At 39.6% G+C, this 21,548-nt stretch overlaps 1 protein-coding gene across 2 annotated transcripts in view; it reads right to left on the reverse strand.

The window, feature by feature from the left end:
* Positions 1-21,548, reverse strand: part of agbl4 (AGBL carboxypeptidase 4) — a 359,648-nt gene that overhangs the window by 306,389 nt on the left and 31,711 nt on the right. Inside the window, exon 3 of one of the 2 annotated variants that reach the window (XM_026157910.2) lies at positions 11,459-11,583. The exons of the other annotated variant lie outside the window; for it this stretch is intronic. Within the exon in view, the coding sequence (XP_026013695.1) occupies positions 11,459-11,583 (125 nt within the window). The remainder of the gene's footprint in view (positions 1-11,458; positions 11,584-21,548) is intronic. 2 annotated transcript variants of the gene reach the window in all.

Raw genomic sequence — 21,548 nt, forward strand, 5'->3', positions numbered from 1 at the left:
TTTGTAGTCCGGGAAATACGGTAGTAGGGTGTCTGTTTGCATTAATAAAAACACTGATGTTTAACACGAGTGCACTGCTAACATATTTAACTTTTTATTTGTATCATTTTATCTTATGTAGTGAAAAATATCATACTAAATTCCAAAGAAATCCAAAGGCTGAGTATCTTCTCCAGCATTCTCAGCTCTTCGGATCCCTTTCACTGTAACATTCACACAAACGTCGCTTTTGCCAAGGATGTATTTGTCCACTGTAGTGGGTCTAACATTATGCAGTTGTTTTGTATGTACTAATCTAGTCTTACTGTTGATTTAATAACATGAGCACTAATTCGAGCCAGCAGCATTAAAATCAAATCAGTTAAATGATTCGGCCTAGCTAAGGATGAGGAATGAAATTTTCATGCGATGGCAGAACAGTCAGTTGTTGTTAATGCTGACTAAAGACAGCAACCGTGTTGTGCTGTATTCTATATTAAATAAGGGAAATAAGTTTATAAACTGCTGTACATCGAAAATAAGCATCTTAAACTATTATTCCAGATTAACAACAGAGACACAAATAAGCTAGCAAGCAGGGAGAGAAAGATAAAGATATAGCTTGATACAGCACGTGTTTAATGGGTTTAAGCCCATCAATCCCAGGTCAATATTTATTCTTATTAAAATTTTAGCAGAAATTGAAGTGGATGATGTAGAAATGTAACGAAAGCTGAAGCTCTGATCGTTCCAGTTATGTGGTGTGTCACTCACTGTGCAGTACACTGAAATGGGCCTTCATCTTGCTTGCTTAAACGATAGCTACTATGATGCTGTAAGCACACCAATAGTGTGTGACAACTGATGCTAACCTGACAGCAATATAGATTATATTCTCTGCTCAAAGCCTATTATTCTTATATCATTCAGGTACATCAATCACGTTTATGAAACTTATAAACAAAATATTTTGTGGAGAAGTGGTTGCTCCCTGTGAACTTGTAATCTTATTAGAGGTTGGTGTTTTGGGCAAAAGATCAAAAGAGGTTAAATCAAAATCCACAATCTCGAATCACAATCCTCCCCAAAGATTTCTGTAAGCTCAAAATCGTATGACTAGCTGTGGATGTGGCTGCCTAGATACAAAATCAATCACTTCAGCCTAAAGGTCCATTTCACTTAGGCTGGTCCTTGACAGGATCGGCTGGATTCCATTCTTCTGTGATGAAAGGCTCTGGTTATTAAAAAAAACGGAGCACAACAGCTAAACAAGTCACTTTTACTTGTAAAAATGTATTGTTTGTTCAATCTCTTTGCCTCAGTCACACAATCACACCTGGTTGCTCAGGAAAAACGGTTGGCAAATGGTTGCTGGTGGTTTCTACCTGTCACAAAGAGCGCACTGCATAAAAACAACTGTAGCACCGTCCTGGTGGCAGCCTGTTGCAGCAGCTCTCTATGTTTGTCACGTTTTTTTTCCCTTCTATTTATATCTCTATTTCCACACTTCATTTTTATACAGCTGCTTTGTTGTCTGTTGTAGGTATGCTGCTATGACAACTCAATTTGGATTTTCATTCATTTTGATTAATAAAATTTCTGTTATCTGATTCTGAGTGTTTGCAGACAAGTTGGCATCTTCCATGCAAACTATCGATCTGTTTGAGACCAGTGCAATTACAAAGCGTTTTTTTCGCGCAGTAACATATACCTCTTTGTATCCAATTTCACCTAGCAACTGCAAGCAACCTCCAGCCAGGTACCACTCACCAGACAGTTGCGGACACACAGTGTGCATACAGAGAGGAAGATCCTGGTGATGGATGGATTGATGGATGGATGGATGGATGGATGGATGGATGGATGGATGGTGGAGACAAAGAATACTAATGCAATGCACAACATTGCAGGCACTCTCATCAGATGGTGCATATTAGAATAGTAACTCGTCAGCAGCATCCCGAAACAATAAAACAGCAGTCGACAGACAGCTTAGCCCATCAGTACACTGTTAAATTACAGCCATCAGCACCCCCCTCCCCCTCTGGATCTAAACTCTCATCTCTAGCACCAGGAGAACAATCTGCAGAGTAATTAGCCTCCACCAACAGACAGTTACAGAGAGAAGGAGGACGTTTGGCTTGATTAAATTATTAAACCACAAACAAAAAACAAAAGCAGCATCAAAGAGGCACTGCGGCTCTCCTTCAAAGCTCCTCGCTGTTCCCTAAATACAGAATACAGAGAACGTCTTCTCCCAAGCCACTAGTTGGCATAATTAGCTAAATGTGTGCGTTTGTGCACAGGTGTGTGTTAGTGTGTATGTGTTTGCTGTGATTGGACCCATTCCTCCAACTGCTATCTAAAATAACCAAGCGGTTAACGACAACACGATGCCAGGGACCCTCCTACCGCCACCCCTCCCCCACAGCAACAGACGCACACATCACACACGTCTACACACGTACACATTAAACAATACTCTAATTACAACATTTATAACTCCCTCTTGCCTCGCAAGTCTCCCCAACCCCCAACCCGCAAATCTGTGAATCTGGAATTGAATTTAGCCCAAGTTGAGGGCTGCGCTGGCATGAAAAGACTATTTGATTAGAACGGCAGTTGTTTCATTTGTGGTGCAGCAGATTGCAGAGCCTCTCTATCCGGTGTGCAATCTGTATTCATTACTCGGTGTAAAAGGATGATCCATGTCCTGACACCAGGCTCATCATTTCATGCAGATGCACAGCAGCTCCACAAGGCCCTTACTGAGTCCCCATAAAATGCCTCCTGCTGAAACCTCGACAACGATCCTCTCGCTTACTTTCCATCTCTTCCCTCTTTTCCTCTTTTCTCAATTCAGGCTTATTATCTTTCTCTGATTACTTCTTGGACTGAGATGAGCAAAGCTGGGATGAATAGAGGATTGGTTGGCAAGTTTTATATTTACAAAAACTTTGCTAATATTTACAGTAAATAGCACTGTGTTGGAAACTGCCACCGATTTGCATAAATGAGCAGTATAAAATCAATAAACACTGCAAATTTATACAAAAGTGGAATGCAATTACTTTTCAGAACATTGCATTTAACTGTGCCAATATAGCAGGTAAAGAAAAAAAAGTTCATATATTAACAACATTATTACAAGCCCCTCCAGAAGCAGTTTACAGCATCTCACTGCTCTCATTTCTCGTTCTGTTCCTTCCATGCCTTCCCCTTTTGCTTTTAATTCCATGCTGTGCTTTGCAACATTTTCTCTCCATTCAAGGACTGCAAAGGCCTGCTGGCTCCCTGCTGCAACAAGCCTCTAAGTCGAACCTTTCGAAACACAGGCAGCATTTTAAACTGCACCATATCTGTGCTCTTTATTTAGCGGGTGTACATACATGGGTACACACAAATGGGTGTATATGTACTGTTGGTGGTTAATTTATTCAGTCCTTTAGTATATACATCTTAATGCGTTCACCTCATTTAAACAGGCTGTGTGAACCAGAGGCAGTAGGAGACATGTATATTGCAATCATGGCAAGGGAAACTACTCCAGGGAGCATAGAGATATTTTTTTTACCGTTTTTATTTATTCTGTATTGTGGTGAGTTAAATGTAGTTTCACTGTCCATATAGTGAAGAACTGCAGTTTTAGATTATGACCCATGCTAGATATCTGCTAGGCTTCATCTCAACTAATTCAGTAAAGCCTAGCAGTCACTCAGGCCCATCAACACGTAGTAATGCAAACACTAAACCCTAATACAATTTAAACACCTTACTTATGACATTTTCTCCCCTTTATACATGTAACATAGAGTGAGATATTAGTTATTAACAAACCTTTTTTTTAACCAGGCTATAAAGCTTCAAGGCTTCACATGGCAATTCAAAGAAGCTGCGGATCCACCTGCTGCAAATAAAATACCAAAAACACATTTTTGGCAGCATCTCACACTGTTGTAATCCTGGGTTGGCCAACTGATGATTATCCTGATGAATCACCCCATCTACAAATTCCCCTATGCCACTAAAATAGCTGACAAACATGAAAACTGAGGTTTTCCAAAAAATATTACGTTTACTGCCATTAATTAATATATTTTTGAAAGGAAGCCCTAAATGAGTAGGCTCACAGTTGAAACGGAAGTATTGGGCACATAAATCCAGTAATCCAGTTTTTAAAGGTTTTTTTTAAGTCTTTGGAAACTATGAGCTAAGAGCAATGCATAAGTCTCTGCTGTTTGAATAAAGAGAATCTAAACGCCTAATAAAAAAATGTGTCTGCTTTATTTCAAAACATGCCCTTAAGCTTTGTACCTCCTTTTTAAAGTGAATCAAGCTAAAAAATAAGGCAATGAATTTTGATAAGGAACCTTGCGTCAGCAGAGATAACCCAGGGAAAACTCATTTTGCTATCAGGAAGACAATTTGAAAATTCATTTTCTGCTGTTGTCATATCCTTTTGTCCATGTCATTATGAAGTGATCTGGGGAGCATCAGCTTTGACAATAAGGAAGCATGCCTTAACAGAAAAAGGTCGCTCACAAAACCCTACACTCTCTGACACAAACGTCTGATGCCTTGCATGTCTTTCAAAACCACACAAGTCTTTCCATAACTTCCTTATTGGGTGTGAAAGTAGGATCCTAAACTTTCTAGGCCCATGTGATGTGTTTGAAGTGAAATAATCCCTTTGGCAGAGTCAAATAGAAGCCAATGTCTCTCCTTTGGAGAATGTAAAGAGGAGAAGCTTAAAAATGAACTTTCAAAGAAGAGGACCACAACCACAGGACGCATGCCTATCTACCTAGTGCCATATGCTGCAAAAAGAAAAGGCAATGCAAAGGCATACAAATGAAGGGGGGGAAAAGACAAGCAGACCTGTTGACAAGCAGCGTTTGGAAGTTTAATCCTACGGCTGTGTATCCACCAAACCCTCCCATAAACAGACCCAAAGTGGTCCTGCCACAAGAAGCTGCCACCAACCAGCTGTCTGCAGTGCATGCTCATGGACACGCTACGCCAGCAGCGATTAGCCCATGTTCGTCCGATGTGCTCACCAGAGACCTGTCTATGCCCTTGTTCCACTGTCACTGCTGAAGGACATCACAACTTAGACATGACAGTGGGGAGATGCAAGAACTGCAGAGAATGAGACAGAAGCAGAATAGACATGGGAGCTGGAGGGTCCCTGAACACCTCTGCAAACCTGAGAAGACAGGGGGAAGCACAGGTGAAGTTCAATGTGTTCATCAACACAGAAATTGCAGCGACAGGCCTAAAGCAGGACACTGTCAGCAGCTGATGGAGGAGCGAGCGTCGTTAAAAAATCTATTATCCAGACTGGCACTGATGTTATAAACAACAACCAGCAGCTGACTTTACAGAACTATTACTTCTCAGAAATACACCACTCCTAATGCTGCTTCTGTTTCTTCTGTATGGGAAATAATAATAATGATTTAAAAAAACAATTAAAGTTCATCATATCCATTAGCCTGCCGGTGTCTACTCTCTCCTTACATTCTAGTGTTTCTCTTTCATTCCTTCTACTTGAGTCTTAAAGAGGCCATATTATGCTCCTCAGGGTTTTCCTTCGTGTAGGTTTTGTTGGGAGTCTGGGCTTTTCTACTCTTAACACATTTTCATATTGTTAGTTTGCCATTTTTACTTACTTGCCTGAGCTGCTGCTAAATCTAAAATATCTCAGCCAAGAGCACAGCACATCAAATGTTTTTCAAGCTCACTAAAGCCTGCAGCTCTACTCCAGCAAGAAAGGACACAGCACCGGTCCAACAGTGAGGTGAATGTTAATTTAATGTTCATATTTTATGTTTGACAATAGTAAAAAAAAAAATCCCTGACTTGTGGAAAGGAAATGCTCTTTTCAGAACCACTGGAGTTCATTCACAAAAAGAAACTTTCACCTCACAGAGATTGAGAGATGCTGGTCAGTTTGTGTGGCTTTTAGTTTGGATCTGAACTAGCTTATACGAGGGCAATCCCAAAAGTAAGGTCTCCTGTTGTTTTAGAAATACAAACAACTGTTTATTTTCCATAATATTTACACCATTTTAAAGCTTGAAGACTTATCTATTTTCCTACATAATCACCATTTAGGTTGGTGCATTTTTGTAGACGCTGTGGCAGTTTTACAATGCCCATGTCATAGCCGCTTGCTGCTGTCGCAGAATCGCCTTCCGGACGAGTGCTCCAGCGTCTTACCATATGACAAAAAAGCTAAGAGACATAGCAACATAACGAATGCCATAGCTTACTCTCTTGCTAAAGACATGCTACTAATAAACACGGTCGACAATGAAGGATTCAAGCAGCTAATTAAAGTAATGGATCCTCATTACCAACTCCTTGGACATAAACATTTCTCTCAGACAGCGCTTCCAAAGCAATATTAAATAAGTTAAGTCAATTTTGTCTCTTCTACTGTAAAATAAACTAAGATTTATTTTTAGAATTAATATTTTGTTTCTAAGTGGAACTGACACTTTAGTAGTCTGTTTTGTTTGTTCTATTTTGAAACTTAAATGCTTTAGCAGCTACCTTTTGTGTAGTTAGTAATATTTGCCTTTATTTTGCTTAAACTGAAGCCTCATTTTAAGTACATCTACCCTGTTGAACTTATTATGGGAAATAAATATTTAAATCAAAACAAGCAGCTGATTATTTCACATTTTACTTGTGAGCAACGGCACATTTAAATCTTACAAATATAGTTATTTGGCTCATATCGTGATATATATCGTTATCGCCTGAAATGAAAAAAGCATATCGTGATATGAAAAAATCTTATATCGACCAGCTCTACTTCAAGCTTTAAAATGATGTAAATATCATGGAAAATAAGCGGTTGTTTGTATTTCTAAAACAATAGGAGGCCTTACTTTTGGGATTGCCCTCGTACGACAACATAGCTACATAACAAATCAAGTTATCACTGGAACAACAACTTCTATGATCAGTAAAATAGCTTATACACCAGTCAAAGTGAAAACACAAGCAATGTATCCAGGAGGAGGTCCTTAAAGTGAGACTTTGAACAAGGACTTCTGAACCACTGAAGAAATTTTCAATAATGTAAGCTTATTAATAAAATACAGTACAGCAGGGACAGAAACGTAGCACTGGTAAATAAGCATTAGCGAAACAAAGTCATTAATGGCGTGGTGAGAGTTTTAACATCCTATTTAACTTTTTACTTCTCCCGTGACAAATTGCATAACATCACTAATTTGAACAGGTGAGCATTGTCTGAAAAAGTAAAGTAATGATGGCTCTTTGGGGAGTCTATATAACACATGGCCTATTCTTCTTCTGTTCATCCTCTTTCCTGATTATGGAGAGTAACTGCTCTACACTGTGCTTTCCTGGGACAAGTGAGGCTTACAAATCACCCCTGCAGCAGTTGGAGGAGTTGAAGGCGCTCGGTGCAAGGTTTTACTGCCTGTCTTCTATGAATGGCTCCCTTAAGGCTCCTATGATAATAGCTCACAGCCGTGCCCTTCACGGAACCTGACATCAAGTACACCCCTACAGCTGAATGGGAAAGCATATCAACTTAGTCAATGGAGTTTCATATCAACTCACCCACTGGTTTCTGATGGTAACATAGGCAGAAACTGGAATGAAATCGTGGTAGCTAGAAGTTACATATCAGGTAGAAATTCACTCAGTATGAAACTTTTTTCAAAGGTCCTATCTCACTGGCTTCTTGCAATTTTTACTTGAAGAAGACTCCATACATCAGACAACTTTGATTTTAACTCAGTTTACTTAATTCCATATGTATTGTATAATTTCTTTTCTCCTTTTCCCCCTTACTTGCTTATTATTAGTGAAAACAAAGACAGCAGTTACTAGTCTCTGATCTTGTATGTTAAAGTAAATTAAATTTCATTTTAGAATAAGGGTAAGGTTAAAGCCTCTTTTGTGGGTGCTCATTTTAATATAAGCAGGAAATTAAAACTTAATTTAAATCACGTGAAGCTTTCATACAGGTCATAGTAAGTAAGGGCTCGTGTCGTTTCATGTGTTTCAGTAATACACAAACTTTGTACTTTTTGCTTTGAGAAGAAAACAATTTTTGTGCACCTCTCCTGAAAAATTAACACCGCTTCAAACAGTCACATGGCCCACTCATTGCCACCAACATAACCAGAATTGGTCTTAACTTTCAGAGGTAAGTGAGTGGTTCGATAACCACACAAAAAGGAAGGACATACAAAAAAAGAGACATTCATCCATCCGGCCATCCATCATAACCGGTGCTACGGTGAAGCCAATTTCCACAAAGCTGCTAAGCTGATTGAGGCAGACCAAATCTGTTTCACCAGCTTACATTCCTTCAAAATGGCCATCTCACTTCCAATATCACGGGCTTTTACTGTTCCCCATTCCCTTGGCTCAGGCTGAGAGTTAGCAAGGCTTAGCTGGATGAAACACTCCAACAGCCCAGTTCTTCCCTGGAACCCACTGATATCTCTATAGCACAGCCTCTCCCCCATACTATAGCTGCACTTAGCTGGTTTATTTACTCATGCTATTATTCTTTCTCTATTAAATTTCTCAGCTTTATTTTTTTTTTTTGCTTCATGTCACAACAATATTGCAGTCATTAGTATATAAAGTAAAGATTTATGTGAATTCTGATGATTCCAGGCACACAGACACAATCTAATCACACTGCCTGTGTATACATACGCACACTCTGACAAAATGCACAGGCAGCACTTAACCACAACACCTTCCACTGGAGTAGATTAAATTCACACAAGACCTTTTTTGAAGAAGGAAATTGGACAGATAAGAAACCGTTTTTTAATGAAAAAACGCTTTTGAGGGGGTCTATAAAGAAAGATCGAGCAGGGAGGTGCAATAGGGATAGATGTTCACCTGTTTTTGTCACCTCTGTGCCTGCTGCATGCATGCACCACAATATACAGCATATTATTATCTATGATATTTATAAATCTCCAGTCATTACAGTGTCACATTTCCCTTCCCTGTCCCTTTCTCTCTGTCACTGTCTCACACATTTTCTGTCATTTGGCCACAACAGCAAATATCCTATTGGCCCAGGCTGCAGGTGCTGGTCTATCTGGTCCTGGGATCGATCCGGCTCCAAGCCGAGGCCTCCCATTCATCTCAGTGCCATAAAATGTGATTAGTGCTGACTACAGCACTGCGGGGAGATGGGCTGATAGGCCTGATAGCCTCAGATAGACTGGGCTGGACAAGCTACAGGAAGACAGCAGCACGCTGTGGATCCCTCCTTGCCATTCTCTATGTTTTACTTTCCTTTTTTCCTTCCATTGTCACTTTACATTTGCTTTTTCCTCACTATCGTTTTGCCAGTCTCTTTGCTTCTTTCTATCTAATCAACTCTGTCTTTATATCTAGCTGTCTCCAGACTGTCTGTTTCTTTACTTTATCTCATTTTTTTCTACACCTGACAAGTACTGCTGTGCTGTGCACAAATTACACTGCAGCAGTCAAACTTGAATGCCAATATTGTCAGTTTTTCCTTCTTTTTATTCTGCAATGTTATATTCAAATGATACAACAAGCCTTCATCCCCTTAAGCCACACACGATGCACACACACGTGGTGTATCTCTTTGCCATGTGACCACGTCTGTCAGCCAATCACCAGCTCCAAGCTTGCCAGCGGCAGGAAGTTTGGAGGCTGTGACAAGAAGTGAGGTAGTAAATTGAACATTACCTCTACCACTAGCTCTGAGGGGGGAAAAGTTTCAACTTTCAAATGAAAAATGAAGTATGTAAGATTCAGGGAAGTATTGCGACAGATTACGCTGCACATGTTTAGGTGTGGACAAATGATAGAATATGACATATAATTGTGGATGGAAACTGATAAGAATTTAGCATTTCAGACTGCATTATCAATATCACCTATCAATTCAGTTCCTTATCGATTCTCATTGGTCTCTCATTCGCTCGGCTTTGAGAGTCACCGCCATCACTAAGCAGCATATCAAAGACATTACATCTGTGTAAACTAACTGCATGCTGTATGGTCAAATGTTTCTGAATGCTGGAGGTATTTTCCCTCTTTGTTGTGATCAGTGTAATGTGTAATGTATTACACATATTACACAGAATACTTTTTTTAAAAGTAATGCAGTACTTTACTCAATTACTCCCAGGGGAAAGTAATTTGTTATACTATTACACTGTAAACCTGCAGTCTACAGCCCCACACACCACCACAAATCCCTATCCTAATAAGAGTACATATATGATCTTAATCTTAGTATTTAGGTAGGAACAAAAAGCCGCCAGCGCCAAGCAAAGGTGAAATCCGGCCCACAAAGACTTTAAAGGGATCGCCACAGCAATTCTACTTTAGAAACATGAACAAGTAGAATCGAGGCTGCAGCTTCATCACTGCCTTTGTTACCTGTTAAAGTTTAGGGTCTGGCTGCTGGGCCGGTCAGCATTCACTCAACTATTAGGAACCCTCCCTCGTGCTTTACTCTCGCGCTGCTCCGTGTGGCAAATCGAGCGCACCTCTCTGCATTTCGAACACGTGTCACAACAATTAAGAGGACCCGAGGGAAGCTCGGAAAGCTAAGCAGAAGTTATTTGGAGAGGAGAGTGACTGCCGTTGGTTGAAAAGAGAGGTAAAAAAAAACTTCAGTGGTGTGGAAACATAATGGGTTCGCGGAGTCAGACATAGATCAAGTAGACATAGTGTGTAAACTTTGCTACAGTGTCGTAGCTGCACCACAGAGCAACACTGCAAAGTTCACTAAACATAGATGTTTACATTTTTCATTTATTTTTTATATTGCAAACATTTGCACTGTTATCAGTATTTGCACACTATTTTATATTATTTTTTGACAATCTTTAAAGTCATTATCCAATACATTGTTATTGTTAAATAAATATCGCCAAATAATCGAGATCTCAATTTCAGTGAAAATAATCGTGATTATCATTTTTGCCATAATCGAGCAGCCCTAGATATATGTAATATTAAAGTAAGAAGAGAAGTTGATAGTGATGCAAACATTGCTGTAAGTTTATAGTTGTTTGAGTATACACCTAAAAAAAAAATCTACATTAACCCTTTCATGCATGATTTATGACAACCTCAATCAGGATTTTTTTCCTCATATATTTATTCATCTTTAGGCATAAAAAAAGATTTTTGAACTTTTTTTTAAAAACGTGTACTATTTAAAGAGTTTTTTACAGGTGGACAACACACGTTTTGACAGTATGGAGTGGCACATCAGTGTCCAATATGTGCAAGTATACCATCAACACTGACACAAATACAAGAAAACAGCCTTTGAATAGCTGTCCACTATAATGACCACTATGTGTGAAAGGGATAAGTTAGATAGCACTGTCTATTCTAAATTAATTAATAAGTGAAGACGTGGGTACATACAGAGACAGCCAGCAAACACACTAAAAGGCCAAAGCACGCTAACCTGTGTCTCTCGGACATTCTCCACAGTGAAGTTAAACCACACTCTGAATCGGGGGTTGCAGGTGTCAGGCCGGATGAAGAGATCAAATTCAAACTCACTGATGTAGTCAACACGACCCAGGTTCCCTGAGGGGAAGAAAAAAACAACTTAGATTGGCATGTTGTAGAACTGATCAGTGATTCGCTTCTTCAGTATTGCTAAATCCTCTCATTCGATATACACAAAACTTTACAGAAAGACAGGCAGGCAATCCCAAGACAAGATAATGCTGTAGAACAGCTCCTTTTAAATCTAAGACGTGCTTTTAAAGACACGTGTTCACATTAAATGTCATGCAGACACACAGGCCAACCTGTTTTATTAACAGCCACCCAAATATGCATATTATGTGACCAAGTCAAGGTTTCCTATTCCTCAGTGAATTTATGGCAGCACAATAGCAACACTGACCATCATATATTGACGTTCTATTTGTTCTGCTACTGTACAATAGCAGAGTGAGTGAAATCTTTTCTCAGTGTAGAGCTGCTTGAAACATGCACAGCATCTGGATCAAAGAAGTGATCAATTGTGGAAGGAAGGAGTGTCGTAGGCTCTTCTTGTGCTGAGAAAACAGCTGGCTCTGTATCATAAACACCTCGGCAACAATTTTTACAAAACTGATGCACTGAAATTGACAATCACAAGTAGGGCTGGGCCATATCATACCGTTCACGGTAATACCGGTATAATGTTGGGCAACGATAAGAAAATGAAATATCGCGATAGAATATGGGTAAAATGTGCATGTGCAGTGCTTTTGTTTTCATATGCATATGGCCTAAAAAGCATGGCGGCGACGGAGAATGAGAAGGGCGAATTGTTGAATGAAACAGGTGAACCAGAACTGGTTTGTAAAAATGCTGCAACTTCAGTGGTGTGGAACTGGTTTAGCTTTTGTCTGTCAGATACACAACAAAGCACTATTTTTGGTAGGGCATGCTAGCGGGCCGTCGTTATTACCGTGTTTTTTGGAAAATACGGCACACTTAAAATCAATCCTTTTTTCTGAAAATCGACAGTGCCCCTTATAATCCCGTGTGCCTTATGTATGAATTCTGGTTGTGTTTACTGACCTCGAAACGATTTTATGTGGTACACGGCGCTCAGCAATCTGTCAAATGTGTTAGTATGACTTTGCTAAGCTATGAACCCGCACTGCTTGATGGATTGTCGGAGCATTACGGCTATCGTTGGCAGGAGCCTCGCGGAGTGAAACGTACTGTGCTTCAACATAATATTACCGTATTGTGTGTGTATAACCTCTTTTTAAGTTTTGTGGATATTAAACATGGTTATGCTGAGGATATGTTGGCCAGTTTCCACTGGAAATGCCTTTCGGTTAAACTGTCAGCAAGGAATTTGCATTTGCACTGTTAAGTTTTTATATAACTAATGCACATAAAAAACAGCTGCTTGTTTACGTGAAAATACGTTGATGGGTTTTTTTGCACTAACAAAGTTGTAGAGTTGTAAAGTATTTTGTCTAGTGTCAATTATATTGTCCGTTATCGCAAATTTTCAAATGTATATCGTGATAAATATCTTTGGTCATATCACCCTGCTCTAATCACAAGGTAGTCTATGGTCTTAACAAAACCCTCTCAGCATCAGAGACTCAACAGCAGCTATACTATGACGTAACTATGAGTTAATGTTAGAGTACAGATGAATTATGAAATCAACTGCTTGTTCATCTGGTTAAGTTTAATTCTGAATGTTTCTTATGAAAGTTCTCTCTCTCTCCTGCTGAATAAAAGTAAATATCACTGGAATCCACTCTGCCTGACAAAGCAGCAGGTCGGACTACGCTCCGTATTTTTCTGCAGCCAAACCAACTTAATGCTCAAGTAGAATTACTCTCAGACATTTACTGCCATAGGTATGAGAAACAGAAAGACCACAGGGTGTTCAAGCAATCCATATTTGACACACAATATACTATTCACAGCAAAATTAATAAGAATAAAATACATCCATATGATCAGTGAAATATAATTAATCCACTGGGAAATATGTTCCATATTCCAATTCTCACAGCTGTCTTTAAGCTGGGTGGGTAGTAGCTGATTATAAGACAGGCTTTCTAAATATAGGGCTCATGTTTCTATTCTAATTCATATCTGCACACATTAATTGGAAACCCTTATGCACAAATTATTGGCTGCCAGTGTAAAAGCTAAAAAAAGAGCTAAAAGTCTGTTAGTCTTCTCAATAATAATAATGACTATATAACAGTTTATTCTTAACTCAATAAATGTGACCAATCATCTCTGTGATTTTAAGTATTAGAATGTAGTGCAGCATACGAGCAACAGCTGATCAAGTTTGTTGGGAACGTGTCCCGACCACTAGGCTCCACCTCCCTCGCAGCTTTATTTCAGGGCGTTGGGGTACTGCTGACCACCTGGTGGCAGGTAGTACCAAAGCAGCAGCACGCACACACTGACACAGCAGATTATAGACAGATGGGCTAACTACCACACTGTCAAAGCAGATCCCTCTCCTTCTGCCATCGGACAGCTAATCCACCAGTCAGCTTGTGACACACACACACATGCATACAGAGACCACACACCCACTTTGCTCTGCTCCACTGAAACTATACACAGACGTGCCATCATTAAGTTATATAGGACTGCAGAAAATCACCAGGTGCACTGACAAATAAACATTAATGCTTCCTCTGAAACTTTGTTTCGTGATGGGGGAAAAAAAGTGACTTTTTGGGATACAATTCATTTGATTCTGTTCTCCATTTATGGTGCGTCTCATTACACTAGGTCTTTGTTTTAGGCCTTTATGTTCAGCCTCATTGGCTCTCATGACCTATAGTCAACGAGGCAAGTATTTTTAAGTTATGTCTGATGACACAAGATGTGCGGCAAAAAGAATCAGTGAAGAAAGGGAAGTGAAAGTGAATGCAGCATTCCTGTAATAGCAAAATTGAGCACAAGCAAAACATTCGCTCATGTCACAGCTATAAATGTAAAGTTTTATTTCAATTCATACAGCACATAATGGAAATGCACAAGCAGTAAGAAGCAAACTGCCTGGTGTTATTGTGAAACAATAAGCTGATGACTGATTCGTATTTACATTTAAAGCCTGGCATCCAATAACAGCTTCCACTAATGGTGAGTGGCATCTCATTCCAACACACCAGTGCAGGAACGAAAATCTGTCTTTGTAGACCACTAGTCTGATTAGGGAGTGTCTGGGAAAAGCTATGACACAGTATATAAGTCTTGTACTTCATCTGCTTATTCAACTGAAATGTGCTGAGTCGAATTCATAGAGTATAAATCCCAAGAAAGTAAGGCAAGAGAGACAATAATAAATGTAGACGTGCAGTCTGCGGAAAGGAGAGAGAGGCAAAGAGTGTCGATTCATGACCTTTATCGTGTCCAACTTACAGGTGCTAAAAGAAGGATTGCAAAGAAAGTCAGAAGGTGTGTATTTAGCTGTGCATGTATAAAGAGAACTACATGCACCAGCTCTGTTCAGCCAGTTTAGGAGGAAAGATTATAGAAATACTGTCACAACAAAAAGGTGGAACAATTAAAAGAAAGACAAACAAGTGTTTCTAAGATGACCTTTTCTTGTGATCCCCAAATTATTGTCAACATATTCTTTGAGGGAAAATATTTTCCATTAGTCTTTTGTACATTTTTTTTTTTCAAAAAAACCCAATTTCCAGAGTAGACTTTTTTAAAGTATTTAACCAAAGGGGGAAAAAGTTTACTGTACATCCTGGCACATTTATCACGTGTTCATGACAACAGTGACCTGTAGCAATATGGAATGAAATATTCCAGAAAAAAACCCCTAAATTCATCACATGAAAAGCACAGCTGTTTGGGGGGTAGGCAAGCATGCACTAGGTTTCTCACACTAAGCTATTACAAGCTGAGGGTTAAACCAGAGCTGGCTGCAGGTAGAAATCAGTAACATAGACACATTAGATAGACAGCAACGCAGCGCCATCTCCAAACAAATGTGACATTAAATCGATCGTCTGTCATACCAACATCACAGCTATTCATAGAGGCAATGCTGCCAAATACAGCCTATTAGAACAAGTTAATAATGGCCTCCAAAGGTCATCCCTTCTATCAGACTCTTAATAATGTTATTCAATATTGAAAACCCAACCATTCTCTGAGGGCATTTTAATTATTTATTTGGGGTCATTACTCTTTTAAGATTTTAGACTTAGTAAGTGCTTTTAAACCATTATATGAGGGATCAATAGGTTGATTTTTTTTCCTCTCTGTTGTGATTAGATCATTACTTACTACCAACATTACTTAACCGAACAGTTAATTGGAAATAAACTAAAAATGATGCAGAGATTTTTCCTTTAAAGCGTTTAAAATTTAAATAGGTGGCTTAATGGCCGTGACCACAATTTCATTTGCTTTCTCAGGATTCAGAGGCTCCACTATAATTCCTTATTATGGACAAATTTTTACAAAACACTGCACTGAAAATGAAGTGGATTATAGTAGGTGGATTGTAGTCTGGCTCAAAATAAACATTGTCTTAGATAAAGAAAGAACATGACTATATATATAAATATATATGTTCTTTCTTTATCTAAGACATTGTTTATTACAAACCAGGCTATAATATATCTATATATCTATATATAGATTTGTAGCACACCATTTGCACAGGTATCCCAGGATTTTTCCCCGTGTATTCGTTTGCTAACAATAAGTATTAACATTTCTAGTTGATGAAAGCCATCAAAACCCAAACACACTATGCAATAGCTAAACTTCTGCACAGGAAACAGATACTAAACTAAACGTGGTCCACTGCTGTTTATGAATACAGTATCATAGTTAGCAACAGTAGCCCTGGGCGGCTGGGTTATTGAGCCTAATGCTCGAAGGCCTGACGTGAGAGATGGCTGCAGCATGAAGTTTAGAATTACATGTTCAGCTCGCAGAGCAGTAGGGATATGACACGCCATTGATCCCCGTTTTAATTTTATGGTGGCTACCTCCAGATTCAAACGCTTTGGTAGGCTGGTAGTCTGACCCTTTTAATCAATCCTATATCATTTTGTGTTTAACCAGCATTAACGGCTAGCTGATTTTTCTGAAATGCCCACGGAAAGCATTAAAGATAAACCAGATAAATCTAAAATAGGTTATGCGGATCACGTATGATGTTCTAAAGAGATTCCAAGTACACCAGATTTGTCAAAAATTATTTTAGCTTCTTTATGAAGCAGACAGATTGTTTAAGTGTAAGAGAAGCTAATGAACTCCAGACTGCGAGAAGATGAGAAGGGTGAAAAAAATGAAACAATTTCTAGTCCTTGAGATCTCTTGCATAATTCCTCTTGAGTATCATCTCTTTCTATATTCTTTTTCATTGGTGTCTTGGCAGGTTATGTTGAATATCAATCTTCGTCCTTGAGGGAAAACTAGCGCAGCGTTTAGACATTAACAAATTGGTTTTCAATGAACAGCTTAGCCCTGCTGGTGCAGCCCAACAAAACACAATTGCTGGTTCTCAACAAGATTTTACACATGACAGTTTCTCCTTGAGGAAAACCCTGAACAAAACCCTCAGTCTTTCTCTATACTTGTATGTTTTCCCCCCGATTCTCTTCGCCTTCTGTGTCTCTCAATGTCTCACACAAACAGGAAAAATAAATAAGAAAAACAGAAAAATCTGACATATTTTTCAGCAAGGGTGTAAATGACCAGACACTATATGTTGCAAACAAAAGTATCAGTGAAATGGGTATGAAACCTGCATCATTACACAGGGCCATAGGCAAGTAAACAGGGTGCAAGCATGACTTGGCCAAGTGGACAGTCAGTCATTCACACATGGGCTCACAGAGTGTGTGTGTGTGTGTGTGTGTGTGTGTGTGTGTGTGTGTGTGTGTGTGTGTGTGTGTGTGTGTGAGTGAGACAGAGAGAGAGACAGAAAAAGAGGGAGCTGGAGAGGGAGCAGAAGAACCTGGCTAATGTAATCCCATTACAGAGGTACAAGAGGGAGCAGTCACAGTGCTCAGCCCACACAATGGGCCGGCCTGCAGCCTGTAGCTATCCACTGGATGGATGGTTTCTGCCATGCAGATGGATCATCATACAGCAGCAGCAGGCCTGCCCGCCTCAGGCCTGAGGTGGAACTCACTCACACAGCCAGCCATTAGAATAGTAATAAGCAGTTGTTTCAAAATGAAATAGACTGTGTAGTTACAGTGTATCCTCCTTAGCAGATGTAAGGACTGCCATGTCCTATATGTTAGTTTAGCTACGTGAATTACACACACACACATACACACACACATATATATATATATATATACATATACACACATATATCTATATAAACATATACATATATATAATAATAATAATAATAATACATTTTATTTAAATAGCGCCTTTCAAAGCACCCAAGGACACTGTACAACAGATAAAAACTGGAAATATACACAATAATAAAAATAGAAGATAAAAGTTAAAGCATACAGAAATTTAAGGATAGGCAATTTTAAACAGATGAGTTTTGAGGGTGGACTTAAAAAGAGAGAATGAACTAATATTTCTGAGGTCCGGGGGTAGGGTATATATATATATATATATATATATATATATATATATATATATATATATATATATATATATACACATATATATACATACACATATATATATATATATATATATATATATATATATATACATATATTAGAGCTGGGCGATAGAACGATAACGATATGTATCGCGATATAACTTTTACTCGATAGAGAAATTAAGCTATCGCGATAGACCTCGCCGCTCTTGTCCTCTTAAAAAAAAAAAAAAAAAAAAAAAGGTCAGCCAATCCAAATTAAGTAGCGCAGAGCCGAACCAATCACAGCCGCAGCGTCACGTCGCGTGACTTGTTACGTACAGCGCAAGTGCCAAGCCGCACGTGTGTTTGTTTGGGAAGCAGCCAGCGGGTAATGGAGCCAGCGCCTAATGGAGGAAATGAGTGTGCCGACTAGAAAAATCAACCGAGCGTGACCGAAGAGAAAACAGATGATGGTTCCAACGCCGGAGAGATTGTCGAACGGAAGAGCCAAAGAAGTTCCGTAGTGTGAAGGTATTTCGGCTATTTCAAGTCTGACAAAAAACAGAGTAGCGTGCACTGTAAATTGTGCCGAAAGCAAGTCTGGAAATACAATAAACTGGTGCATGCGTCACACTGTGCGCCACGTTATTGTTTCGGTGAAATTAACTTCTACAATACTGTTACTGTTAATTGTACTCTCTGCAGTGTTTAAATGCTTACATATACACACAGTTACTGTCCCTCCACACATACGACTCGGTTCTGCTTCTATGCCCCAGCTTTGTTTACTTTTTCCCACCGAGGCTTCTAGACTTCTGATTGGCCAACATTTCTGCACGGTTAGGAATCTAGCGCCACCTGCTGCTTTGGCATGTTCATAGCAGCGTTTTCTTTCATTTCTCCCTTTATGTGTGGACGGGATTATTTTTTAAAACGAAAACGGAAAATCTCAGTTTTCAAAAATACCCGTGTACGTGTGGACGTAGCCTCAGTCTCTGACTGGAAGCGCTAATTCGTCATTCGGCTTTTGTCAGACTAAAGTAACTGTTAAAACTGTTTGAAAAGCTCAGCTATACAACAAGGAGAGATTGAGAATTTCCTTTTAGTTCTCAGTTTATTGGATATTGACAAAAGTTAGTCAGTTTTGTCTGTTCTTCTGTAAAACAAACTAAGATTTATTTTTAGAATTAATATTTTGTTTCTAAGTGGAATTGACAATTTAGTAGTCTGTTTCGTTTGTTCTATTTTGAAACTTAGACGCTTTAGCGGCTGCCTTTTGTGTAGTTTGCAATATTTGCCTTTATCTATCTGAAAAAGTCTCATGTTCCTTAAGTACATCTACCCTGTTGAACTTATCTCAAGATGGCGCCAGTGTGTACGGCAAGCCGTCTCTGGGTCCGTCTTCCTGAGTGTTGTTTTCTCTTTGTTTTATTACTTTCTATATGCTTTCCGGATGTTACTGCCCTGATTGCCTATGATCGACAAACTCTTTTAAATCTTCGACCCTTGAGTTACCAAAAGCCGGACCTATATTGGAACTTAGGGAATTTTTCCCAGTCTCGACCACATTCTTCCGCCTGCACGGATTAACTGCCTCTTTTTACACCGCACAAGAAACGATATAGGAAACGGGGTAAGCGGAGTGGTTTTCGCGTTCGTATTAAAGCTTACCTAAAAGCACATGGAGTGATTGGTTACCGCTCCATTATTGACAACCTGCGGCCCTCCCAGCATACCTTCAGATTGTGTCGTCATCGACGGATTCGCTATGCTGGCCAGCAAGCCCACTCGGTTCTACCAGCTGAGTGTCCACCTGTATGGAGCTGGAAGCGGGTCTCTGGAAGAGGTGTGGATTACAGTAATCTTCGTCGGCTGGGACGTGCTCCTAGTAGCGTCAACGGGGCTACGCTCCGTATGGCCCTGCTAAACACTAGGTCTCTGGTGAACAAGTCCTTCGTTGTAAACGACTTTTTTCTTGCATCACGGCTGGATGTCCTGTTTCTAACAGAGACCTGGATTCGCCCTGGTGAGTCCTCTTCCTTTTCGGAACTTCTTCCACTGGACTGTGCTTTCTTTAACTCTCCTAGGACTGCGGGCAGGGGTGGAGGGCTAGCCTCGGTTTTTAGAAGTAAATTCCAAGTGCGGCAACTGCCTCCCGCCTCGCATTCCAGCTTCGAAGTACAACTACTGGAGTTGTCCGGTTCCCCCCGGACCCTCTGTGCAGTGGTGTATCGACCTCCGAAGCGCAACAAGGATTTTATCCGTGAATTTGCTGATCTTCTAGGAATTATTTTCTTAAGTTATGATCGTGTACTTATTTGTGGTGATTTTAATATTCATATATGCTGTGAGGAGGACCTATTGGCTAAGGACTTTCTTGCCCTTATTGACTCTTTTAATATCACTCAGTGGGTGAGGAAATCAACCCACATTAAAGGGCATATGCTGGACTTGGTATTGTCGTATGGACTGGACATTTGCATCACAGACATCAATGATGCTGGGATTTCGGATCATTTCCCAGTTATGTTTGATGTTCAGTCATGCAATATGGAACTGAACTCTGAGGGTCCACTGAGCCTATCACGTTCGATTAATTCTGAGGCTGTTGCTCTTTTTTCTGCGGCCTTTGCCAATTCTTTTTGTTATGAAGACATCAGTAATGCACCTCTCTCGGTTGATGGCGTAGTCAACTCTTTCATCTCTATATGTACTTCTATTTTGGATACTGTGGCTCCAGTAAAGATTCGACGCCGTAGAACCTCACGCCAACCTTGGCTAAATGAATCCATCCTCGCTCTTAGACGTGAATGTCGTCGAGCTGAGAGAAGATGGAAAAAAGATCAACTTCAGGTGTCCCTTGACATCCTGCATATGAGCCGGTCTAAATTTCAGAAGGCTGCCAAAATGGCAAAAACCTCTTTTTTATCAAACATTATAGCGAATAACAGCCATAATCCTCGAGTCCTGTTTAAAATCTTTAATTCAGTGGTTAATCCCTGTTCGGATGTTTCAATGGGTGCCTCCCCGGCCCTCTGCGAAAAATTTCTAAATTATTTTATAGATAAAATCTCATTGCTAAGGGCCACACATTCTCTGGTAGTAAATCAAGCCCCAGCTTCTGAATGTTCAACGGTTTTCCAACAATTCGAACCTGTGTCATTTTTGACTTTAAAGGAAATAGTCAATAATCTGAGAAGCTCAAATTCTTTGCAAGACATTATTCCCTCTCGTATCATTAAGGATGCACTGTATACAATCGGGTCTTGTATTTTATTTCTAATGAACTTCTCACTATCATCTGGCCATGTTCCGACTGTCTTTAAACATGCAGTCGTGCAACCTGTTATCAAGAAAACATCCTAGCTAATTACAGGCCGATTTCTAAACTTCCTTTTATGTCAAAAGTCTTAGAGAAAATAGTGCTTCGGCAACTACAGACTTATTTAGAGAGAAACGGTAT

Source organism: Astatotilapia calliptera, chromosome 23 (genome assembly GCF_964374335.1).
Source record: "Astatotilapia calliptera chromosome 23, fAstCal68.1, whole genome shotgun sequence".
NCBI lineage: Eukaryota > Metazoa > Chordata > Actinopteri > Cichliformes > Cichlidae > Astatotilapia > Astatotilapia calliptera.